The 25,000-nt window shown below is 35.6% G+C and overlaps 1 protein-coding gene across 1 annotated transcript in view; it reads right to left on the reverse strand.

The window, feature by feature from the left end:
• Positions 1–577: 577 nt before the first annotated feature.
• The window catches only part of LOC127548625 (calpain-13-like), an 85,289-nt gene continuing 60,866 nt past the window's right edge, over positions 578–25,000 (reverse strand). The window contains exons 7-11 of the mRNA XM_051976111.1: positions 22,369–22,437; positions 13,351–13,436; positions 5,940–6,014; positions 3,565–3,725; positions 578–2,222 (exon numbers count right to left, since the gene is read on the reverse strand). Coding sequence (XP_051832071.1) covers positions 2,086–2,222; positions 3,565–3,725; positions 5,940–6,014; positions 13,351–13,436; positions 22,369–22,437 — 528 coding nt within the window. The 3' untranslated portion in view covers positions 578–2,085. The remainder of the gene's footprint in view (positions 2,223–3,564; positions 3,726–5,939; positions 6,015–13,350; positions 13,437–22,368; positions 22,438–25,000) is intronic.

Below are 25,000 nucleotides of genomic sequence, written 5' to 3' on the forward strand. Positions count from 1 at the left end.
TTCATTAGGGTTGAAGAATAGAAATAGATAAGACAAGCTACCAGACCAAACATTAGACTAGTAACACCACACCACACAGTAGATCTAACTGTGTTCACATAGAAAAACTGAAGGGGCCATACCTGGTGTTCAACCTAAAGGAGAGAAGAAAAAAGGCAAGTTTTAGTTTTAATGTAGGTTCTTTTTTTTTTTTTTCTTTTTTATGACTTGTAAGGAGATTAGAGTCCCAAAGTTCTTTCATTTCTTTTCTGATCTTCCAAATAGCCATTTATATGGTACAAGGTTATAGGATTATGCAACACTGAGTTGGAAGGGACCTTACAGATAATCTCATTTTACTTCCTCATTTTATAGATGAGGAAACTGTAAACTAGTTTTTCTTTACCTTCCAAAACCTATTGCAAATCTAAGAAACAGCTTTGTCTAAAATTTAAATATATTCTCAAGCACTTGACTAATCTAAACTAAGTCACTGGACTAATCCATGGCCACCGTGTAATAAGTGGGATCTGATTACCTGTACAGTGTGCATGTTTTTCCAATCTCTTTGAGTGTGTATACATATACATGGATGGGCTATTCTCCCTCTTGTTCTCAAAAAGTCTCATCTGATTTACAGTCTTATTCTATGCTCTAACCTGTATCCTTATGCTTAGTGACTTTATTTTGTACATCCTCTAAAATATTCTGATTTCTCAGTTCATTATCTACTTCATTTCCAATGATTTGTATCTTCATTCCATCTTAGGCACACATGGAGATGGTTATAACTTTTGGCTTTGCTATTCTCCATCACTCTAGCTCTGTTATAGAAAACTGAAATGCATTTCTTTAACAACAATCTCATATTCTACCATTAGTCCCTGTGACTCAGTCATCTACTATCACTGGAAATAACTTTTCTCCCTTTCTTCCCCTCTCCCTCTTTAAAATTCTTCTTTACCTCTCCAGAGCTGGTTTTGGAAGACCAGTCACTAGAAAGACCCATTGGTATTGCGAGCACCTTGTCCCTTCATCCTTTCCTTTGGCCAGAGCCATCAGAAAGTATTCAGGCTGCTGAATTACTCACATGGCTTTTAGAGCTGGGAGTTATCATCTCTATTCTTTCCATCCTTGTTTGTACTGGTCTATTCGGTGCTTGTTCAAACCTTTCCTTTTTTCCCTCAAGTCTTTAATGCCACCCATCTTCTCAGGATAGGACCTTGCCTTATATTTTATTTTATATCTGGCATGAACTTTCTTTTCTCTTTTTTTCCTACCTCAAAATACTTTGAACCCCTTTCCTATTCTGGCTTTTTTCTAGTCTCTGATGAAGACATGAGCTTTCTTCCCAATACCAGCCTTCCTACTTGATCTCTTGATTGATCCTACATAAGTTTATTTTGTCAGTCATCCTTAATCTCTTTCTCATCTATAATCCTATATTCACATCTGTAAAATGAGAGGAAGGGAGGATGGACTAGCTGATATTTACTATGGAAGAAAGAAAACTCAAAAGACAATATAAAAGCTATTTTCCCCCTGGATTTCAGTTTTTGCATTTCTGAAAACAAGGGTGTTAGGGATATGACCTCCTGGAGAGAGAAGCAAAGTTCCCCGAGAAGGGTAAAACCCACATGGCATCTGTTAATGGTTCATTCAATCCTCTAGGTCTTCTGCATCTCCTCTCAGTGTCTGCTATCCAAAATGCAGAGAACCTCATTAAAACCAAAACCTAATTACTATCTGGTCTTTCCATCTGTCATGAACTGAACACGAGTCTTCCTTTATGATTCCTCTTTCCCATTAGAATTTGAGCTTTTTGACAACAACAATTATCTCTATTTCCTCTTTGTATCCCTAGTGCTTAGCACAATGTTAGGTACATCATAAACAATGAATGCTTTTCATTTTGTTCTATATAATCTCTAAGGTCTCTCCCTAGTTTAACTTTTTATGGTTCTGTGATTCTTTGTTCAGGCATTCAGATAACATTTGAAAGGAAAATCAGAATTTGCTCTGTTAAGTTACATTTGTTTTCATGACTACTCAGTGAGATAGTGAAATGCCTGAAAAATGTGAGCCACGAATTTGAGCTAAGTCCACCTATACCTCGTAAACTTCAAAAAGTGCCATCTTCTTTCTGTCCTGGTTAGGCTGGATGTTGATGGAGACCACCACATTGATACCTTCCATGGGCTCTGTCACAGAGAAAAAATACTGAAGCGTATTCCCGAGGGCATCTATGAAAAAGAACAGAAATACAGTCAGTCCTTGACCTTCTTCCCCTAATTCCTGCTCACAGGGGAAGGGGTGTATTAACCCCTCGGTCTTTCTTTGTGTTTGTGTTTGTGTATGTGTGCATGTGCATATGGTGTGTGTGTGTGTGTGTGTGTGTGTGTGTGTGTGTGTGTGTGTATAGGCAGGAAGCATTCAGAGTCTGCTGAGTAATGAACTTGAAACAGCAAATTCCCCTGATAGAGACAACGGGAAATAGGTGTTGTACTTGTGGCTAGCATTAGCATTTTACTCAAATACAATCACCAGAAAATTGAAATGGACATACATTCAGTGAATATTAATGTGAATGTTGAGAACAGTGGGAATACAGATAAATATGTATTTTCAACAGGAAAGAGATGTACTAATTAGAGAGGGAACATGATATGGCATAAACGTTGATGGATTTGGGATCAGAAGCTCTTAATCCAAATACTAGCTGTCACTTACTCCCCATGTGATCTTAGGTAAGTCACAGACTCTCTGGGTCTTGATTTCTAATCTGCAAAAAGATGGGGGTTGGCTCCATGGCCTTAGAGGTACTTTCTGCCTGTAAATCTGTCACCCTGTAACAGGAATCTGGAAGTCTTTGTTACTACTCAGTTTCTAGGAATGAGGAGCTAAGGAAATAGTGGGGCAAAATATGCTAAGGAGAGAGCTCCTACATGTTGCCTTCTTTGGCTATTCCATCATTAGACAGGTGTAACTTTTGTTCTCTAGTACTTGGCTGCCATTCTAGCTCACCAATCAGGTTTCAATAAGTATTATTGTCATATTCTGTCATATTGTGCTAATTAGTCCTTGGTTTTTCAAATAACAAGATTCCAAGGGCTAGGTGGAAGAGTGGGTAGTGGACTGGGTTTGAAGTGAAGGGGATTTGAGTTGAGATGTAGCCTCAGATACTAGCTGTGTAGCTATTTAACCTGTTTGCCTCAGTTTCCTTGATGGTAAATTGGAGATATTAATATCTATCTTCCAGGGTTATTGTGATAATATTTATAAAGTGCTTAGGACAATGTCTAGCCCATATCAGGCTAGTTATTATGATTATGAGCTAAAAATTTGAGCATCAAGATTCCAAAGTAGAGGGAGGAATTGGCTTTGAGAGAGGATCATATCACCATATATCTCTGAATAAAACATATATAACTGTCATTATTATTTTTGTTCACAATTGTTATTGCCCAACTTTTCATACCAGATCATTTAAAAAATTTAATTTCTAGTCATTCTTCTTGAAGTTAATAAATAATCAATTTATAGATAGTCTCTAATTCTCCTTATTCTGTCTAGTCAAATACTTACCAGAGCTACTATCTTGCATAATATTTCTTGGGATCTTTTGGACTTTATTTAGAATTTGGGACCATACTCCATTTCTCAGGCTTCTATCATTCATTACCATTGGATATTGAAAGCATATAAGCATGCTGGTAAATGTCTTCTGGAAATCTAGAAATGACATCCTGTGAAAAACAAATTACATGATAAAATAAACATCTGACTGATATCTGATATACTAGTGGTATCACCTTGGATAAGTCATTTCTCATTTGAAAATAGCAATGGAGCACAGGATATTTTTACTGGAAATGACCATAAGATTGAGAAAATTCCATGAAAGAACATTGTTTGGCAAGAGCCAGGATGTTTGTGGCTTAACTATCCTATTGTGACCAATAAAATCACTTTGAGGTCCTGGAAGTGAAATGCAGATATTTTCCATAGCCACTGTAAGTAATCTATATTCTTTTAGACTGACTTTGTCAGTCTAGTAGTTTCCTTGGAGACTTGGCACATAGAAGATATTAAACGATAGACCTGGAATCAGAAAAAGCCGATATCCAAATACTGGGTAGATACTTATTGATCTTGTGAACCTTGAGTGATATACTTAACCTTTCTCACTTAACCCCGAATTTCTGTTCTGTAAAATGGGCTTAATAATTAGCATTGACCTCACAGGTTTGTTATGGCATAAATTCGGTATTTCTGTCATATTTAGGTTCCTAATCTGGAAAGGGGTATAATAATAGTCCCTGTCTTATAAAGTTGATGTGAAGATACTATAAGATGTCTTTGCAGACCTTGAAGAGCTATGTAAACATCAGCTCTTGCTATTGTTATTACCATCCCTTGGTGGAATGTAATAAGAAGGAAGCAATCTGATTCTGATTCATCAAAAAGAGGTGTACTTTTATAGTTATGATTCAGTGTGAACAGCTGAACCTCTTGGGGTCAGCAGGACACTCAGCAAGAGAGAGAACTACTGATGACTGTCATAATTTGTTAAATATTGAAAATTAAATTACCTAGAGACATTAAAATTTTGGAGTGTGACAGGGAGGAAGCTAGTCAGCTCCCTGAGAAGCTCTTGAAATCATGTGATGGAGGAAAATTTGGAGGAAATAAGAATATTTAACCCTGAATGAGTCTTTGACTAAGAGGAAATCTTTGAATATTAGAGGGCTGGCATGTAAAAGAAGCATTTATTTTGTGTAATTCCAGGAAGGGCTTGCATCTGTGAGTAGAAGATACAGGGAGGAAACAAAAAAGAAAACTTTATTATTTTTTTAAAATAAATAGAATTATGCAAGATTCAATGTTGTTTTGAAAAAATGTCATTAATGTACAATAGTAGATAAGGCATCTGATTTGAAATTGGGAAGAACTTGATTGAAATCCTTCCTGAGACACTTTTTTTGGCGGGGTGGGGTAGGGATGAGGCAATGAGTTAAGTGACTTGTCCAGAGTCACAGAGCTAGTGAGTGTTAAATGTCTAGCTGCTCCCTGGAGACACTTTCTGACTGTGATCTTAAGTAAATTATTTGATCTCTACCTCTGTTTCTTTATTTGTAATAACTGTTTCAATTTAATTTTTGTCAGTCCCTTATTGACTGAATTCATGTGGATGCTGCCCATGGAGGGCCTTTTGATTCTGTTTTAGTATCTTAGTAATTTCATGAACCCCAAGTGGAAATAAACTATTATTAGTTGCATTTGACAAATTTGATGTTGTAGATTACCAACCTTACCAAGTGATGTTTGCTTATTCTGAGAGTAATTCTGTAAACTTTTGACTTATCATGTACTCTGGTAATGGTATTGTCTTTCTTCTATTTGGCAAGGGAATGTTAATTTTTCTATCACTGCCTTAGGATAATGGGATCCTGTGTTCCATTAATATTGCATGAGTTTTTGTTATGATATTTTTAAATTGTATAATTACTTAAAATTTTTTATTTTATTTTTATTTATGTATAAAATAACCATTTTCATGGCATATTACAATAAAAACGATGATTGTATATGACACTTTATCATATATTAAATTTTATCATTCCAAAGTGTACATTAAGATTGTGATTTGGGAATATGCCATTATTCATCACTGATTCTTCAGTGTCCAGAACAATATCTTTCATGTAATCCAATTTTAATTGATTGTTATTGAATGTCATATTGAATGTCATGCAAGCTAACTCTGGACACTGGCTGTGTGTCCAGTTGGACTGTGAACCATTTTCTAACTTGACAGTAATTGTTACTTCCAGCCCACACAATAAGTGGCAAAAAAAGACACAATGAGCAAAGCTCATCATTGACACTTCACCTAAGCTGGAGGAAGTTTTCAGTTTAAGCTAAATTTTCAAAAATAGTTGAATAAAAGAGAAAAATACCAAAACTCTCCATCTTCTTTGTTCTTATAAAGCTTGGTCCTCTCTGATTCTTGAACCATCTGCCATTCTCGGGAGCTGTGGGAGAGAAAAAGAGAAAGACAAAAGGAGAGCGAGTATAAAGTGAATTCTTTGAGAATCATCTGGACAAGAAAAAGAGTAGTTAATTATAGCTAACATTTATGTAGCACTTTAAGGTTTGCAAAACAAATAATATACATTAGTTCATTTGAATCTGGTAATAATTTTTAGAGATAGGACTATTATTATACCCTTTTTATAGATAAGGAAATTAAGGCTCAGAGAGCTTAAATGACTTTTTTTTTTTTGGGATTACACAGTTCACAAGTGTAAGAAATAGGATTCAAATCCTTCCTGATTCTAAGATCAATATTCTTTTCATCATAAATTACATTGTCTGGCTGTTCATTTTTCCTCATCATTTCATAGGGAAAGGAACAGATGAGAAAAACCAGCCACAGATAGGTGAATAGTTTTGCTTGAGGTGAATTGTCTTGGCATAATCCACATTTGGTAGAGGGTATGCAGTCAGAGGATCTGTAGCAAGGAATTTTACTCTTGATTTTTTTCCCATTTCCCCTTTTATTCAATTAACCATGAAGTTGAAAAAGCTGAAATAATCATCCTTTGATTTACTAATTGCACCAACAAATTATTGTGAATTGATCAAACTATTTTACAATGCCATTTGAAATTATGGGAGAAAAATCACTAAATGGTTCATACGCTGTGACATGGCAACCCCACTATTGCATGTGTTTTCTATGGAAATCAAAACAGAAAAAAATATTCTAGACCAAGAGAGTTTTAGGAGGTGTGTGTGTGTGTGTGTGTGTGTGTGTGTGTGTGTGTTAGAAAAAAATAAAACCCAGAAATAAAGTGAGCATTCACTGATTGGAGAATAGCTAAACAAACTCTGGGAGTCAATACTGGAATATTATTATACCATAAGGAATAAGGAATGTGAGGATTACAGAGTCTTGTTGAGGGTCTTCACGAACACATGCTGAGTAGAATAAACAAAACTGGAAGAATGATGCTCATGATAAATGTGACTCTCACATTGAGAGACAGTTTTACTCAAATGGATTGTAATGATCAGTGTTAGTCCTGGAAAAAAGATGATGAAAACCATTTCCTCCAAGAAGTGAGGTGGGGTCTATGGGAACAGAAAGAGTCCCATGTTAAATTTTATTTTATTTTATTTTAGTATTAATGACATTTTTAGTGCAGTGTTGGAATCCCAAGTCTGAGCCCAGTGTTAAAAACAATTTCTAGCCCATGACATAGTTATAAACCATACTTCTATTTCATAACTAAACTGCCAAGAGCAGAATTAACATTTTTTTTGTTCAACACATCTTGTCATAATATGAGCATAATCTTGTTTTGTCAATTAGTTCAAATGTCTATTTCCCAAAAAGAGAGAGAGAGAGAGAGAGAGAGAGAGAGAGAGAGAGAGAGAGAGAGAGAGAGAGAGAGAGAGAGAGAGAGAGAGAGAAAGGGAGGGAAGGAGAGAGGGAAGAGAGGGAGAAAGGGAGAAAGAGAAAGGGGAAGAGAAGAGAGAGAGAGAAGGAGATAGATAGAGAGAGAGAGAGAGAGAGAGAGAGACAGACAGAGAGAACATAGAGCCAAAGAAAGATAGAGGCACAGAGAGAGACAGGAAGAGAAAATAATCTAAGAATTAGAATTCTAATACTTCTCCAGGAAAATTTAGTAACAACAACAACAATAACTAGCATTTACATCATACCTATGGGTAGTGAGGTGGTACAGTGGATAGAGCATCAGACCTGGAGTCAAAAAATCCTAAATTCAAATCTGGCCATAGACCCTGAGCAAGTCACTTAACCCTATTTGCCACAGTTTCCTCATCTGTAAAATGAACTGGAGAAAGAAATGGTGAACCACTTCAGTATCTTTGCCAAGAAAACCCTAAATGGGGTCATGAAAAGTCAGACATGATCGGAAAACTGACTGAACAACAACAAAATATTGTACCCACTATGTGCCAGGCACTATACTAAACACTTCACAAATATCTCTCACTATATTCTGTTCTGCTTTTGAAGCTGCTCATGCAATGAACCAGTGGACACAAGGAAATTTATTTTCTTAGCATACCACAGAAGAGTGAATGAATGAATGATTTCAGATCCAGATACCACTAGTACTAGCTGAAATGGGGAGGGGTGGTTGGAAAGAAGGATATTAGCTCTTCCACATTCCCCATAACAGTATGATTTTTCTTCCATTAGTTTGGCCTTAATAAAAATAGTGTTATATCCTACTGCTTGACCTTTTATTTTTTATATGATTTATTTTCAATTCACAGAACAAAAAAGCATTTCTATAATCCAGGACAATAAAAAAGATGATTGCACATGAAACTGAAAATCTACCATGTACAACATTGCCTCCAAATATACAATAACGTTATCATATAAATTTTTTTTGCCCTCCCCTTTCACCCACCATCGAGATGGCTATCATTAGACACAAATAGACATATTTATGTAAACTTTTTCTATACATACTTCTATTTATCAGTTCTTTCTGTGGATGCAAATTGCTCAGGCTGAATCACACATGATCCTTTAAGTTTTAGCTTTTCTCTTTGGTGGTAAGGATACTGCTGTTACGAAACAATTCTTGGCTGTTGCCCCTCTTGGAACCATCAGACAACACTAATGCTAATTCTCTTCTCCCCTTCTAGAATTTTTCCTTTATTTTCCTGCATTTTTGAACCCTGTCTAAGGCCATGCAGCTTTGTCACAAGACTTGAATGAATACTCTAAATCCCTCTATGTCCTCTCTGTGGGTTCTGATCATTCCTCCTTCTGCTTTCCTCCAGAAGTATTATAATTACAGTGGAGGTTAGGGATATTGGAAAATAATTACAGTATGTATCAAAAAAAGGGCATCAATAAATCTTTTAAAAGAAAATAACTGTGTGTAATTGGATTAGGGAAAGCCCATTCAAATATGGATTTGATTATGTGACAGCTGAGGTTCATTCAAACTTTAAAGTTCTATGATTCTCTTGATTACTTCTTTCTTTGTTATGTTCCTCCTGCTTGATGACATTGATATTGTGATTCCCTTAAACTTAACATGGGAGCAGAGGAATTAGAGAATAGAGCCATAGAATAGTAAAATTTAGGGTATTGGTCCCATTTTACAGTGAAACAAACACTAGGGAGATGTTAATGACTTGCATGATGGTCAGAAAGTTGGAGGGATGGGAGCCAAACCTCCTTTCCTGCTGGTGTGCTTTGCATGCCTTCTTCAGAATTGTGTATATTATTCCCCCAGTGAGAAGGGGACAATCCCTCCAAAGCTGTGGGTTCTGCTCCTTTTACCTAGGTTTAGTCTGGCCACTGAGTCTTCCACTAAAAAAATGTTAAATATAATGTACATAGTATTGCACTGGGTCTAATTATATTTATTTTCAAGGTAGGGCTAGCTTTGATCCTGACCAACCATTGAGTCTGAGAAGCCCTGTCATTTTTTAACTGGCGGGAATGATCATCTCTTGATTTTCTGTGACATGCTGAGACAGTCAGATGCTTGATTTTAAAATAGAAATTTTATAATTAAGTGATAATTGCATTTATTTCAACAAGTAAGAAAAATGCAGTGTAAATCAATAAGGCATTGATTTAAGTAAGCTTACCTCTAAGTGGGCATACTGCAATGCCAATTATGGCTGAGATTAGAGCACCTAGGGCCTCTTATTTCTCTCCAATTTGAGGAAATATAGTACCTGAATACAAACAAAAACTTAAAGGCTCCTAGGGCCTCCTGCAACTTCTACCCTGTCCAAAGACGAACATTTTCTTATCTGAAAGCTTCTGAAGTCCAGTGCTGGAATGGGCACTAGCAACCGAGGGGCCAACACACTATTGCCAGAATAATGTCCTAAAATATCAATTTGAACAAAATGTTTCCTTTCCTCTCGTGTCCACACACCAAAAACATTATATAAACCATCACTGCATCTCCTACTGCATATGGGATAATGTCTAAAAAAACTTAGCCTGGCACCCAAAGCCCTCTTCCTCTTGGGTCCTGATCAGGGCTTGGAGTCAGAAGACCTGCTTTCACATCCCAGCTCTGGGACACTGGGCGATCACTTTACTCTTCTGAGTTTCAGGTACCTAACCTGTAAGATGGAGGGAGAAGAGGGTTCTATGGGCTGACTTCTAAAGTCCCTTCCAGTTCTAAATCTATGAACCAGTAACAATAATACAGAGGAACAAGGAATGTAGAGAACTGCCTTGCTATATTGGCACTGGACGTGGAATAATTCCCTGCTTGTACCTCCCCTGATTGTCAAGCACAAGGTTCCTTAGGAGAATTACACTTCCCCACATCCTATTAAGCCTATTTACTCCATCTCTTTCCCATCTCCCATTCTTAAGTTTAAAAAAAGAGGCCAGTATAATAAAAATTACAATAATACTTAATTAACATACAAACATAATGTTGTATCACTCAAAATATACTTTATAGAAGTAAATAAAATAAAAAAATAACATTTATCTGTAGGAATAAATGAACAAGAATCTCAAGGAGACAAAATAGAATAAACGGATTTTAGTATTGTCAGGTCTCAAATTGTATTTTAAAGCAGTAATCATCAAAACAATTTGGCACTGGATAAAAAAAAGAAAAGTTGATAATAGAAACAGTCTAGGTAATCAAGATCCCAAAGCAATCAAAGAATATTCTCAAAGACACAAATTTCTAGAGCAAAAACATTCTTCATAGGACCAGAATCAATAAAAACTTCTGAAAAAAACTAGAGAGGAGTTTGGCAGGAAATAAGCTTCAGCAATCATCTCATATCACAAACTGAAATTAGGTCTAAATGGATAAATGACTACAACGTTAAAGGTTACATTTTTTTTAAATTAGAGGAAAACAATAATAAATAATAACAGAGCATTTAAATAGCACCACTATTTGTCAGGCACTGTGTTAAGTGCTTTACAGATATTATTTCATGGGATACATGTACTATTATTATTCTGATTTTACAGTTGTAGAAACTGAGGTAGACAAATTAAATGACTTGTCCATGGTCACTGTCTGAGGTTGGATTCTGGTTTTTCTAATTTGTGGCCCAACTCTCCACTGAACTGCTCCACTGAACTGCATACTGTATGCTTATGGAAATATAAGGATCAGATGGATATGGATAAAGGGAAATTTTTAAATTAAGGGTAAAGGTAATTATAGAAAATTAAAAGGAAAATTTTGATTGTATAAATTCAAAAGCCTTCTAATGGAGAAAGGCGTCATACAGCTACAATAAGAGATATGTTGATGGGGGAAAATCTTTGTATTATTGACTCTGATAAAGAGCTGATATCCAAGATATAGTGAGGTATTTAGATAAATATATGGGAACAAGAGTTCCTTCCCAAATAAATAAATAGCCAATGTACACTAATAGGCAATTTTGAAAGGTGGATTTACTATCAAAAAAACAAATAAAAAGATGAAATGAACAACTAAAAAAAGAAATGCAAATAAAACACCTCTGAGGTTTTACTTCGCAAATTGGAAAAAAAAAATGACAGATGCCCAAACTGGCATATGTTGCATGGGCTATTCCTATGGGGATATTGATGTACTACTTGGTGGAGCTGTGAATTGATTCAACTGGTCTTCACTAGGAAAGTCATTAAATAATAATATGCCCATTGACCCAATAATATTACTATAGGGGATATTTGAATCCAAATTGGATCAAATAGAGAAATCAGAATAAAAATACATAATACATGCTCATTTCTTCAGCTGCTACACTGGAGATGAGTGGAAAATATTTTCCTTTATAGTTTCTTCTGAACTTCATTTGGTTCCTTAATTAATGGAATTACCACAGCACCTCAGGTGAGAGTGAGACTACAGATCTGGTTGCAGTCTAAACCCTTCTTCAGACCTCCTTCAAGACCCTTTCCTCCAGAGGAACTTGTGGGACAATTGTAACAAAGAGAGATTATACCTACACTGTATAGTTCCTAAAAACAGAATTAGGACTAATGCTAGAATTTACATGAAATTACAGGAAAATACTTGTTTATTCTAAGTGTAATTCCATCTCAAAACCTTTGGTTTGGGTTTGGGGTGGAGTTGATGAGAGACAGAACTTCAGTTTTCAGAATTCATCCTGTGGGACTGGTCCAACTTTTAATTTTCTTTGAGTATTAAGTCGAGAAAGAAGATGAATGAAGACAATCCAATTGCAGTCTGCAGAAGGCAAAGACTTGGGAAAAACATGAGGGAAGCTAGTAGTCTTCATTATGTCCCCATTCCCACTCTAGACCTCAGGGAGTTGACTGAGAAGTTATTTCACTCCACTGGGGAAAGCTCTTTCACTCTGTATTGTCTGGTATATATTTTCTTACATCTATATTCTTCAATTTTTGTTTTGTTATTCATTTGTATAAATGGGTTTCTTTGCTATTTTCTATGTATATTCATTATATGAACTGGTATTTGATGGAAAAAGGGTCAAGCCTTAGAATATGGAGCTTGAGTCCTTCTCTTCTCTAAAAATAACAAAGCAATTAGAAGTTAAATGGAAGCTGATCATATGTCTTAGACTCAAAATTCTTAAGGGAGCAAATACATATATTTCGAGTCTGCCACCCCTCTCTCTAAAGAGAGCAGAATGACATTCAGTGCCAATTTCTGACTTCCCCTAATGGTAGGAATAAAAGTCTTGTTTGGAGCATTGTTTTGGAGAAGAGTTAGGGAGAAAAGGGCTAAAGATGTTTACTCTATTTCCAGCTACAACAACAGCCCCCTTACAATATATAAAGTCCTCGCACACATTTGCGGACTCTCTCTTTTCCTATATAAGAAAGAACTTTCTAATAAAGTTGCAGGAAAATAGAATGGAAAACCTCATAGGATAGAGGGCTCCTTGAAACTGATGGTGCTTGAGTAAAACCTAGTTGAACATTTGCCAGGATATTGTAGAGAATATTCATTTATTGGGATAAATGGCTGCTTAATTTTCCTCTGCATTTTAAGATTTTATTATGCTATGATCTCTCTCTTCCTAGAATTACCATAGCAAGTTGCATGAGTGACAGAGAGGAAAAGACCCCCCCCAAAAAAACAGTAGAGTAGATAAAAAGTAAGAAAAAGAGAGAAAGCCTGAGAGGGAGCATGTGTAATTTATATACTCACACATGAAGCTGTAGCAAGATGGAAGCTATGACAGATGTGACTTGGGACATCCTTGATGAGAAAATTTGAATGGTAATCTTTGGGCAGAGAGAAACATCATGCCTTTTAGAAGGAAAAGATTCCTGAAACACCATGGTTTTACTCCCAGTGGTAGAAGCAAGGATATATATATATAAACTCATACTTATCACTCCAACGTCCTGTCCATTCTTTTTCACCCCAAGGGTTCCACAATCGAATGAGTTCTTCCTGGCGGGTATCCAAACTAATCTATGGAAAAGAACAAAGAAATAAAAGAAGAATAGTTAGCAGAAAGATGGGGAATATACCTCCAAGGATTAATTTAACTTCTGACTTCATTTGGCTACAGTCAAACCTTTATTTTTTTTTTTTAAAATGAAGCAAAGGAGAAAATCAATATTTCTCTGCTGTGTTGTGCTGAAATGAGGCAGAAGAAAAATTATGCTCTCCCTCATCTCCTTTCTTTGCTTAACTGAACTTGTAGGGAGCTCTCCCTTGGCAGGTGTCACCTTTCTCATTCAGTACAATTGGTCATATGGACTTGAAGAATGTAGAGATTTAATAGCATTGGATTGCAGCTATAGATTCAATGAGTTAGAACTTTAAGAAGCACGCCCCCCCCCCCAAAAAGCGATTCTTTCAAAATCAGCAAACTAAGCTTCACAAATTCTCCTCCTTCTGAATCAGTCCTATGATGGGATCTATTTTCTGTATTCAAACACTATGGTCAGGAAGGGGTAAAGAAGAAGCAAAAGACCTGCTGCCCAGAACCAAAGACCTCTATTCCCATATCTCTTTCCAACTCCTGATTTCAAAAATGGGGAGGTTTATTCTGTCCAGACCACAGAATCTCAGTGTTAGAGGGGATACTCTAACAGCTATTTTCTCTACAGTACCTCTGATATGTTAGCATCTAGCTTTTTCTTGAAAAACTCTAGTGAAGGGGATCTCTCAGAGGTATAGAGATGAGGATTTGTACTACAGTACAATAGAAATCAATCAATTAACAAGCAATTATTAAGAGATCTACTGTAGTCCAGATACTGTGACATGCACGAGGGAATACAAATACAAAGAATTAAACAGTTTCTGCTCTTAAGGATTTCACATTCTAGCAGATGTTTGACTTGAAAGCATGGTTCTTCAGTTGGACTAGATGACTGAAAAATTGTTTCTAGCTTGATATCTATGATGCTATGATCTTGTTTGATTCCTTACTTTCAAAACAGATATTTATCACTCTTACTTTAACTCTTTGATCAGGAAATTAATGAAGGAGCCTGAGTTACTTTTTAGTAGCATACCTGTTTTTAATAAATTAAACTGTAAGGAGACACTTTGGTTCTTTCAAATTCTAAATTAATCCTTGGGATGATAGACTAGTGTAGTTGTTATTGCCTAATATAGTATATAAATATCCATTCGTTAGAACATATTCATTATTGTCTTTCCTAGTTCCAACCTATATTGAAGCTTGGAAAGCATGCTCTGGGAAATGAGTAATGGATCCTCTTGCCTTCTTCAGATCATGTAAAATTGTTCTCTATTTCCTGAAGGCTTTGTGGCCATAAAACCTTTTTATTTGTCCGCTGAGCTGGAGCTGAATATGCATATGAAAGGTTTTTGTAAAAAAAAAAAAATCTTGTTCTCCTCTTCTCTGGTAACTTTTGAGGAGGGAAAATTCCTCTAAGTTTCCATGTGAGGAGAAAAATGATAGTTTTGGTTGTCTTGTTTCCCCAGCCAACCACTATAGGTTTGTGAACATAAGGTATCTGCACTCCTGGTGTTCTTCTTTTTTCATAATTTTGGGTGTATAAGTATCCCAAGATGAGAATGCTTAGACACACAATGAGATTAAAAGGTCCATGAAAGCCATTTAAGGTCCAACTAATAATCAGGTCTCAGAATCAATGGAAGAAGCTATGTTGTTGAATTGTTTCAGGGCATTAAGTCTATTTTGGGTTTTTTTTGGCAAAGATACTAGTGGCTTGCCATTCCTTTTCCAGCTCACTTTACTGGTGAGAAAACTGAGGCAAGTAGGATTCAGTGACTTGTCTAGGATCATGTAGGTAGTGCCTGAAGCCAAATTTGAATTTAGGGAGGTGAACTCTTCCTGACTCTAAACCTAGTAAAGCTGCCATGAGTGGAAATGGTAGTAGAGTTCAGTGAAGAAAGTGAGTAACAGTTCCCAAGAACAATCTACTGAGCCCAGCCCAGTTATGAGTCAACCCAGCTGAGCAAGGCGGAAACTGAACCACTGGCCATGCCATAATGAGATGTCAACAAATCAAGGCATTTATTAAGCATTTATTAAGTGCCACACACTGTGTACACTGGGAATATAAATACAAGCAAAAGCAAAGCAGTTTCTACCCTTAACAAACTTACATTCTCATGGGAGAAGACAACTCATAAATGGCAGCTAGTAGAAGAGTGAAGGAGGGAAGTTCTTGACCACTCTTCATCATAAGGGAGAAGTAAACTTAATGGAAGAACAGAGCTGCTGAGCCAGGATGTTGCTCCAGCCTTGAGATGGGCTAAATGTACTGTTGAAACACTTGAATTTTAAATCCAGTCTCCCAAGGATCAAGTATAAGCATACTTTAATCCAGTTTAAAGGGATGTATCTGTATTTCTTTGCTCATTATACATACATTCTCAGGAAATATTCATTTGTCAAATCTAGTTGATATCAATTGATATTCAGGAGATGTTAAGTGCTTTAAAAAAGTTATTGGAAAGTATATTGGTGGAGACTTGTCAATAACAGTACCCTCTAAATTTTCGGAGGGGAGAAGTTATCCCTCTCTGGAAACCTGATCTGTCAGTTGAAAAAATGAGCTACATAAACAATCTCTCTCTCTCTCTCTCTCTCTCTCTCTCTCTCTCTCTCTCTCTCTCTCTCTCTCTCTCTTTCTCTCTCTTCTTTTAGATGAATTAAGGAGTAATCACTTTATTACTGAACATTGCCCTGATATGCTATTGTCCTTACTGTGCTGTGGTTTTATAAGAAAAGACAATGATCCACTGAGGAGGACTTGGAGAGGTAACTCACTGAGGGAAGGGAGGATGATCCCACACCAAGGAGACTGAGATGCAGGATGGAACTGCTTGGGAGGGAGGAAGGGGGAAGAGATCATTCAGACCTTATAGGGAATTGAAAGGAAGACAGCAGTTGAGAAAAATCTGAGAAGACCCTAAAATGAAGAAATCCTAAATGAGAGCCAGAAGAGCACTGAGTACAGGGCCAAATGACTATTATTTGAGGGATAGCCTGAACTGAAGTAGGCAAGGGATGTTTCAGACTAAGGAAAAGGAAAAGGGTCTGAATCCCAGGACCATCATATTCTATAGAGAGGAAATTTCCCAAGCTTGGCGATGGAATTTAGCTTGATAGGCCTTCCTTTTGGAGGCTGCCCCAGAGTGGTGCATTCCTTCAAAGTCAGTGATTTTATATATATATATATTCCTTCAAAGTCAGTGATTTTATATATATATACGTATATATGTATATATATGCATTAAACATCTTTGCCTGCTATATTACTTGAAATTCCTCTATTAGAGAGTTGTTCTGTTGTATTAAAATATATTTTTCATTCCTAAAATCATCATTTAGGATACAAATACTCTGGCAAAAGTAATTACATTATTAGGTATTTTAAAACTGCATGTGAATTACTTAATTAAATGGTTTCCCTGTATTTGAAGCTTGACACTACAGGAATGATAGCTGTATCAAATTTTCAAGATCATCTAATCTCATCCTCTTATTTGAGATGAATGTGGAATACGGAGATTTAGGAGGTCACTTGAGAAAAAAAAACTTTGCTTGTTTCATAATATTGTCTCCAACTAGTCTAGAAAAAAGTAATAGGACATTAGTATGACAGGTGCTGACATCCACTGCCTGAGAAATCCCTGTTTTGCTATCTGGGGATCATTGGTGGTATTCTGTCAGAGACCTATGCCCCAATTATTTTTGTCTTCTCTCTGGTCAGCAGAATGATAGAGAGACTCTCTGAGATTGGAACAATCACTTTCCTATGTTGACTCCACCTCAAACTAAATGTCCTTGAATCATTTTCCCCTATTTCCTGAGAGTTCTTCCAGGACTTTGATGTTAGGTCCAAGTGCAATGTTCCATTATCTTTGATAGAGAAAAATGTGTTGTAATAAGTTATGCAAATTTCCCCCTTTTTTCTTTTGCTAGTAATCTTCTCAATTTCATTCCTGAATGCTTTGGGATGACTTGGATTTTTTTAAAAAAAAATAAGTTTTCTTTATGTAAAGTGAGGGTCATTGAATTAATCAATCACCTACCTATCTCCACTTGTGCCCTACTTAAAATGACTAACCCTGATGCCTTTATCAGGTGAAAACACCCTGATTCAATCAATTTGTAAAAGAAATTAAATGAATGAGTCATAACCTCTAGTGACCAGACTGACTTGCCAGTGAGAATGGGAGCTGGGATAGTAGTGCTAGTAATTTCACTAAATTTAGACTAATTTTACTTGCCACTGAATCTCTCTGCATTATGAGACAATACTGTTTAGAATTATCTGTCATTGTTTTTCATAAAACTTTGTAGACAAATTAATATTCTAACCCAGCATTGTCTTTGGCAATCATCTCCCTCCATTGGATAAGTGAAGGAGCAGGGAAGATGTAACAAGCATTTATTAAGTGCCTACTATGTGCCTTGCACTTTATAGATATCATCTTATTTGTTTTATCAAATGTTTTATGACCAAGGCTGGACTTTTTGGATCTCCTTGTAGAAATTAGTTTTACATTGGCTTAACTTCTGAATAAAATTATTATAATTGGTGTTACTGTCACCTACCTTTACATTTGTTGTATTACATAATATAATAAATATAAAGATTTCTGTAAAGTTAATACAGTTCTTAAAAATAAATTATAAATAATTTAGAGCTTATGATATTGTGCATTATCTTTCAAATTTTTGTCTATTTATTGAATTTCTTTTGTTGATATTGTTTGTAATTTAAATTATTTTTTGAAAGAAGAAAGAAAGAAATCATATTCTAGGGAAAGACTTAACTAGATTTTCTCAGAAACTTACTACTAAAGAATTGCATGGGCACTGGGAGGAAAAAAGACTAATGATTCAGAAATAGTTTGAAAACAAGGCCAAAAGATCCATCCAATTACTCACCTGTTTGCTCCAAGTGAGTGATTTTCAATGTTTGGTGAGTAATAAAGAAAGCCAATTTCATTTATCATCCTACCTGTGTATCTAGGGATTGGAAGTGGGTAAGAAAGACTAGAGAATAAACAGACAAAACAACATTTGTGAGCAAGCATAATCCTCAAATTTACTAGTTAGGACTTTTTTTTTTTCAAATTATTAGACCTATTCCAGAATTAGGGCGTCTATTTCTTGGGTAGTTTGTTCTGGGGCTCATGAAAGTTGTTACACTTTTGTTAAACTTTCTGTTGTGGTATTCTTTGGCAGGAAGAATTGTATTACTACCCAACATTTGTGGATAATTATTCAAATAGTTAAAGCCTGTCATTTGTCATTTCACTGAAGCAATCCAGAACATAAGTACATCTTGAAACATGTAAATGCACTCTTTTCTATGACTACATGATGCTTCTTTTAACAGGTAACTAGAGAAAATAACTTATTTTATCCACATTTTCTTTATTCATAAAATGAAAGAATAAGATCAGATAATCCCAAAAGGAAGGCAGGTGATGTAGTTTATATAGCTTACAGCAATCTGTTGTCATAGCTAGAGAAACTACTCATGGTAAGTCAGAGAATCATAGATTTAGAACTGGAAGAAACCTCAGACATTGTTTCATCTCATACACTAATTTTACAGAGGATGAAATTGCGACCCACAATGGAGAAATTAATTGATCAAGTACACAAAGGCTGGTGAACTCAGAAGCTCTGATTCAAATTCTGTGTTATTTCTAGTTAGTAATAATACTTTGTCAGTATTATCATCTCTGTAAACCAAGGGCAAACTTATCACTCCTAAACAGGACTTCTTTTTTTAAAATAATATTTTATTTTTCCAAATATATATAAAAGATAATTTTCAACATTCAATTTTTATAAAACATGTTCCAATTTTTCTGCTTTCCTTTCTTATCAAGACAGCAAGCAATCTGATATAAGTTAAATATGTGCAGTCCTTTTAAACATTTCTATATTTGTCTTCTTGAGCAAGAAAAAGCAGATCAAAAGGGAAAAATACATGAGAAAGAAAAAAACAAGAGAACAAACAACAACAATAACAAAGATAAAAATATTATGCTTTAATGCACAGTCTCCATAGTTCTCTTTCTGAATACAAATGGCATTTTCCATCATGTTTATTGGAATTGCCTTGAATCATGTATCGTTAAAAAGAGCAAGTCCAACACAGTTCATCATCATATAACTTTGTTGTTACAGTGTACAGTGTCCCCTTAATTCTGCTCATGAGCATTGGTCCATGCAAGTCTTTCCAGACTTTTCTGAAATCAGCTTCCTTATTATTTCTTATAGGATAATAATATTCTATTACATTCATATACTATAATATTCAACCATTCTCTAACTTCTGGGCATCCATTCACTTTCCAGTTCCTTGCCACTACAAAAAATGCTGCTATAAACATTTTTGCACTTGTGCATCTTTTTCTGTTTTATGATGTCTTTTGGATATAGACCTAGTAGAGACACTGGTTCAAAGAGAAAGCACATTTTGATAGCTCTTTAGGCATAGTTCCAAATTGCTCTCCAGAATGCTTGGATCATTTCTCAACTTCACTAACAATGCATTTGTGCTAGACAGGACTTGTTAATAAAGAGTTTAGGAAGTCTGGCCCTAGAGTTATATAGAGGACTTTTATACTAAGGAACCTCATAAATGATTATAAATTGCAAAGGTTTTCAATTCAACTCTAGGGGTCTCTAAATGGAACATTGACTGTAAATGCTCTGTATGGTCATGGCTCTGCTTTGCTCAGTACTTCTTGATCAAACTTATACCCTAATAAGAAAGGCAGGGATTCTAGTACTTTATTCTTTCTATCTTATGAATCAGTTTGTCAAAATAAAAATAATGAAATTACTTTTTTTTCTCAGCTTGTTAGAATAGAGCTTTGGATACCAGGTTCATCTGACCTGCAGATATCTGGATCTCATGAATACCCTAAGAGCTTAGAGTTAGAGATAAAATGGACTTTAGAGGACAAATGGTTAAATTCTTGTCATTTTTACCATGAAGTAACTGAAGGCCTCCAAATTGAAATGATTTGCCCAAAGACCCAGAAGTAATGTGTCAGAAATGGAATTTGAACTTAGGACCTCTATGATTCTAAAGCCTTTATGGTGTAGTTTATTTTAATGTCCCTGGACATCAGGAAACTTTCTCAGGTCTAAGAAGATGGCTTATTTATTTATTTTAATTTTTATCTATCTATCTATCTATCTGTTTATTTGTTTATTCACTCACTCATTTATTCATTTATGTATTCATTCATTTATTCAGCTATTTATTTATTCATTTATTATTACCATTCCAATGTACTGGAAAAATAAGTCTATGAGGTAGAGAACTTAGTAAGAGGTGATGTGATATAATGGAAAAACTCATTAGACTTCAAGTTTCTTGAAGGAAAGAAGTAACTATTGCCTCCTTGTGTATCTCCAGCACTTAGCACAGTACTTGGCACATATTAGTTATTGTTATTTTTCAGTCATTTCAATTGTAGGCATCCTCATGACCCCATTTGAGGTTTTCTTAGCAAAGATAATAGAATGGTTTGCCATTTCTCCAGCTCATTCTACAGATGAGGAACTGAGGCAAATGGAATTGTGACTTGCCCAGGATCACATATCTAGTGTCTAAAGCTTGATTTGAACTCAGGAAAATGAACCTTCCTGAACCTAGGCCTAGAACTCTATTCATAGTACCACCTCATGGTCGTGGCACATAGTAGGCACTTAATAAAAACTTATTAATTGAAAGCTAAGAAATCTGCTTTCTGACTAGAAAGATCTGTCTGTTACTAATTAGCTGTAAAATCTTGGCAACTCTTGAATCTTAGTTTCCTCATCATGAAGAGATGGACCCAAATGATATTTAAGATTTCCAATGCTGAAGTTTTACTAATCTCTGGTTTTCTGCATACTAAGTGAATCACCCACAGATACCTATTTTTGTTGTGTTGACAGTATTCTTATCTCTCTCTACCAAGCATTTGGTAGTTTGTAAGTCTCTGTAGGACTTCCTAACTTTTTAGGATGCTCTATATTCTGGGTAGGGATATTTCACCTGCATTTTAAAGGCAGTATCTCCCTTTGCCCCTAAGAAAAGTAAATAGTTTTTACTTTCTTTCCTTTCCAGACAATCTAGGTTTTTGTTCACCCACAAAGACTAGCTCTCTATAGGGGAGACATCGTGATAATGTGTGATTTTTGGCTAATGGGTTTAATTGTAATGTCTGTCTCAAAATACTGTGGGAAAGTATTTGAGCATTGGGTTTGTTCTGTCCTCCAAGAGACAGTAGCATTTTCCAGTTGGACATAATGTTGATAGACAAGAGGACAAAATGGATAGACTGCATGCATCTGCTTTTTTTTTTTTTTTTTTTTCAATTTGATGGGTAGGCTCAGGGATGGAAGATATTTGACTTCTTAAAGCAACTCTGATAGAATCCTTAACTTCCTTCAAAGTTCAGTTCAAATGCCATTTCTCAAATCAGTTGTCTGTCCATTCTCACCACCACCAACCAGCCCCCAGAAATCATTTGATTTTAGTTTTTTTTTTAATGGGTTGCCTATGGTGTGTATACATCTTCTCCATTAGAATGGAAGCTTCTTGAAGGCAAGTGTTCTTTCACTTTTGCCTTCAGGTCTCCAGAGCTCAGAGTAATAAGTGCTTGTTGATTAATTGTTAATTGCTTGATAAGTATAAACAGATACTGGCTATCAGGAATATTAAGAAATTGAATCCTTGTTCATACCAGAAGGATATGGCTGTAAAACAAGTCAGAGGTAGCATTTGAATCCTAGTAATTTTCTTCTGGAACCTTATAATAAACTTTTTACTGAAACTTTATGCTAGTGGCAGTTGTGAGGACCTCATCCCCCACCCCAAATCCAACTTACTCCAGCTACCAAAAGGAGAAGAGAAGGCCCTCTTACCTTTGCACTGCCCGTCACTGTATATGCATGATTATTCACTAGTCCGAATTTCTCTACGATGTTTGAAGGCTTCAAGAGAACAAAAGAGTAAGACAAAAGATTTAGTCTCAGAACTGATTTGTTATATAGTAACACAAACAAGGCAACATATAAGCATTTGTATCTTTGCAGGCAGGATGATTTCCATTGATTAGCAACAGAACGAAAAAGAACATTGCATTCCTTTTTACTATACAATCTCACTTGAATAATAAACTAGATGCTTGCTTTCAAGCAAGCTTTCAAATATACCATATCTTTTCATTCAACATTGGAACAGAAAAATAGATATTAAGTGCCTCTTATGTGACAACCACTCTGCTAACTATCATGGGAATATCAGCAAAAGTGAGACATGGTCCTTATGCTCAAGGAGATTTTTAAAAAATTTAGTCAGAAAATTTAAAATCAAGTATACAAAAATGATGATAATGATGATTGAGTATCCCAGGCTGGAAGTGTAGTGACAAATCACAAGTTGAATCCCATTACTAAGTGACGTAAGAGTTCAACCTGATCCATTTTTGACTTGGACCAGTTTTCCCCCTTTTTAGGTAACCTGATAGACTTAGTTACTGTAGCTCAGAACACCTCAGTTTAGGATCTAGCATCTTCAGCTTTTATGATAGAAGGGATTATCGGCATGTACCACCATGACCGGCATAAATAAACACTGCACAATGTAGTGTATAATAAGTATAAAAAAGAGGTAAGAAAAGGCTATGTTAATCTAGAATAATCTGGCCAAGTGAAGGGTAGAGCAGCAAAGGCTTTTTAGAAGTCACAGTATCTGAGTTGGGCTTTGAAACATGTAGAGAAAATAAACAAGACCACCCAGGCTCTAGTCCTACTAATTATTATTGGAGAGTATAGAGGAGGGAAGAAGAGAGAAGACATTATGGAAATATGATATGATGCAGGTAAAAGTGAAGAGATGGACAAGCATGGGACATATTCAAACAATGAATGACAAGATAGAATTTCACATCTGAGAGACAGATTCAGGGCAATCTAATCCAACCAATACTGGAAAAAAAAACACCAGTGCATCACACCCAATGAATGGTCATCCAGTCTTCACTTGCAGACTTCCAACAAGGAGAAATATCTTTTAAGGTAGCCCATTATACTCTAGTTTTTAGAAAGTTTTCCTGGACATTAAGCCTAAACTTATATCTTTGCAAGTTCCACTCACTGCTTCTGGTTATGTGCTTTAGGATCAAACAGATTATAATTAATCCTTCTTCTATTAGAGAGGTCTTTAAGTATTGAAGATAATTCTGTTGTTCTTGCTGAGCTTTCCCTTCAAATTAAGTGTCCCCCATTTCCTCATTGAATCACTATGTATCAAGCACTGTCCAAGGGCAGCCATTCTCAAAGTGTGCTTTGGGGGCCCTTTGGGGTTCCTAAGACTTTTTTAGAAGGTCTGTGAAAACAAAATTATTTTCATAATAATACTAAAACATTTAAAATTTCAATATGATAAATGTTGTTATACTTAAACCACATAAATAAGAACTCTTTAGAAGGATCCTCAATAATTTTTAAGGGATCCTCAGACCAAAAAGTTTGAGAACCACCAGTCTTAAAAAATTGTTTTTGTAATTTTGGACAATTCAAACTGATTCCTTATACAAAGATATTTCTAAAGTAGATAAGAACAATTCAGTTATTCTAGCTTGATTGCAGTTATCCCTGAAGAACATCTATGTCTCTTTGCTCTAATTCTATTTTTGTAAAGCAATTATTTCACTTCATAATTTAGTTGCCATTGTAGCCTTATTTATTAAGATTAAGTGTCTTTTGTAGATAATAGGTATTAGTTCTTATATCACTATAAATGAATAAACTGACATTCTACTTTATCCACAAGAATCTTGTTGAGTTGGATTAGCAAAAACTTCATTCCCAGATTCTGGTCTCTGGGGAACTGATAAAACTGTGCTTGGTACTGAAAATCCTACATCCAATCTCTGAACTCCAGGGGAACCCACCAAGGGTAGGCCAGTTTAACTGGAACTTAAGGGGCATGCAGAGAAGAAGTGGGAGTTAAGACTCCAAATGTAGTGTGTGGTCAGAGAAAAAAGACTTTGAATAGCAAGGTAAAATCTTTTACTTTATTCTATAGGTCATCTTAGATGGATTTTATCAGGAAAGTGATGGAATAATAAAAAAAAAAAACTATGCATTAAAAGATCAACTGCCAGTACTGTGTGGCAAGTACTGGAGGGGCAAGCAACTGGAGCTAAAATTCAAGTTTTGAGACTGTCATAATAATTTTTTTGGACTGGATATGAAATTACCTTGGGTTTATAGAGTAATAGATCTATAAAGGAGTTCCAAGGCCATCTAAGCCAACCCTCCCATTTTATAGATGAGAAAAGAGATCCAGAGTAGTTAATGTAATAAGTGGCAGAGGTCAAGTTTGAATTAACTACTCTCTTTTAAGAGTCAATATTCATTTTATTATGTCATATTGTGAAGGTTTAGGGGGAAATGAAGGCCTCTAACACAGTCTAGTACTTTGACTCAGCAAGAGAGGACAATCAGATTTAGAATACAGTTGATCAACATGGCAGAGCCCCAACTGGTA

This window comes from Antechinus flavipes, chromosome 2 (genome assembly GCF_016432865.1).
Source record: "Antechinus flavipes isolate AdamAnt ecotype Samford, QLD, Australia chromosome 2, AdamAnt_v2, whole genome shotgun sequence".
NCBI classification, from domain to species: domain Eukaryota; kingdom Metazoa; phylum Chordata; class Mammalia; order Dasyuromorphia; family Dasyuridae; genus Antechinus; species Antechinus flavipes.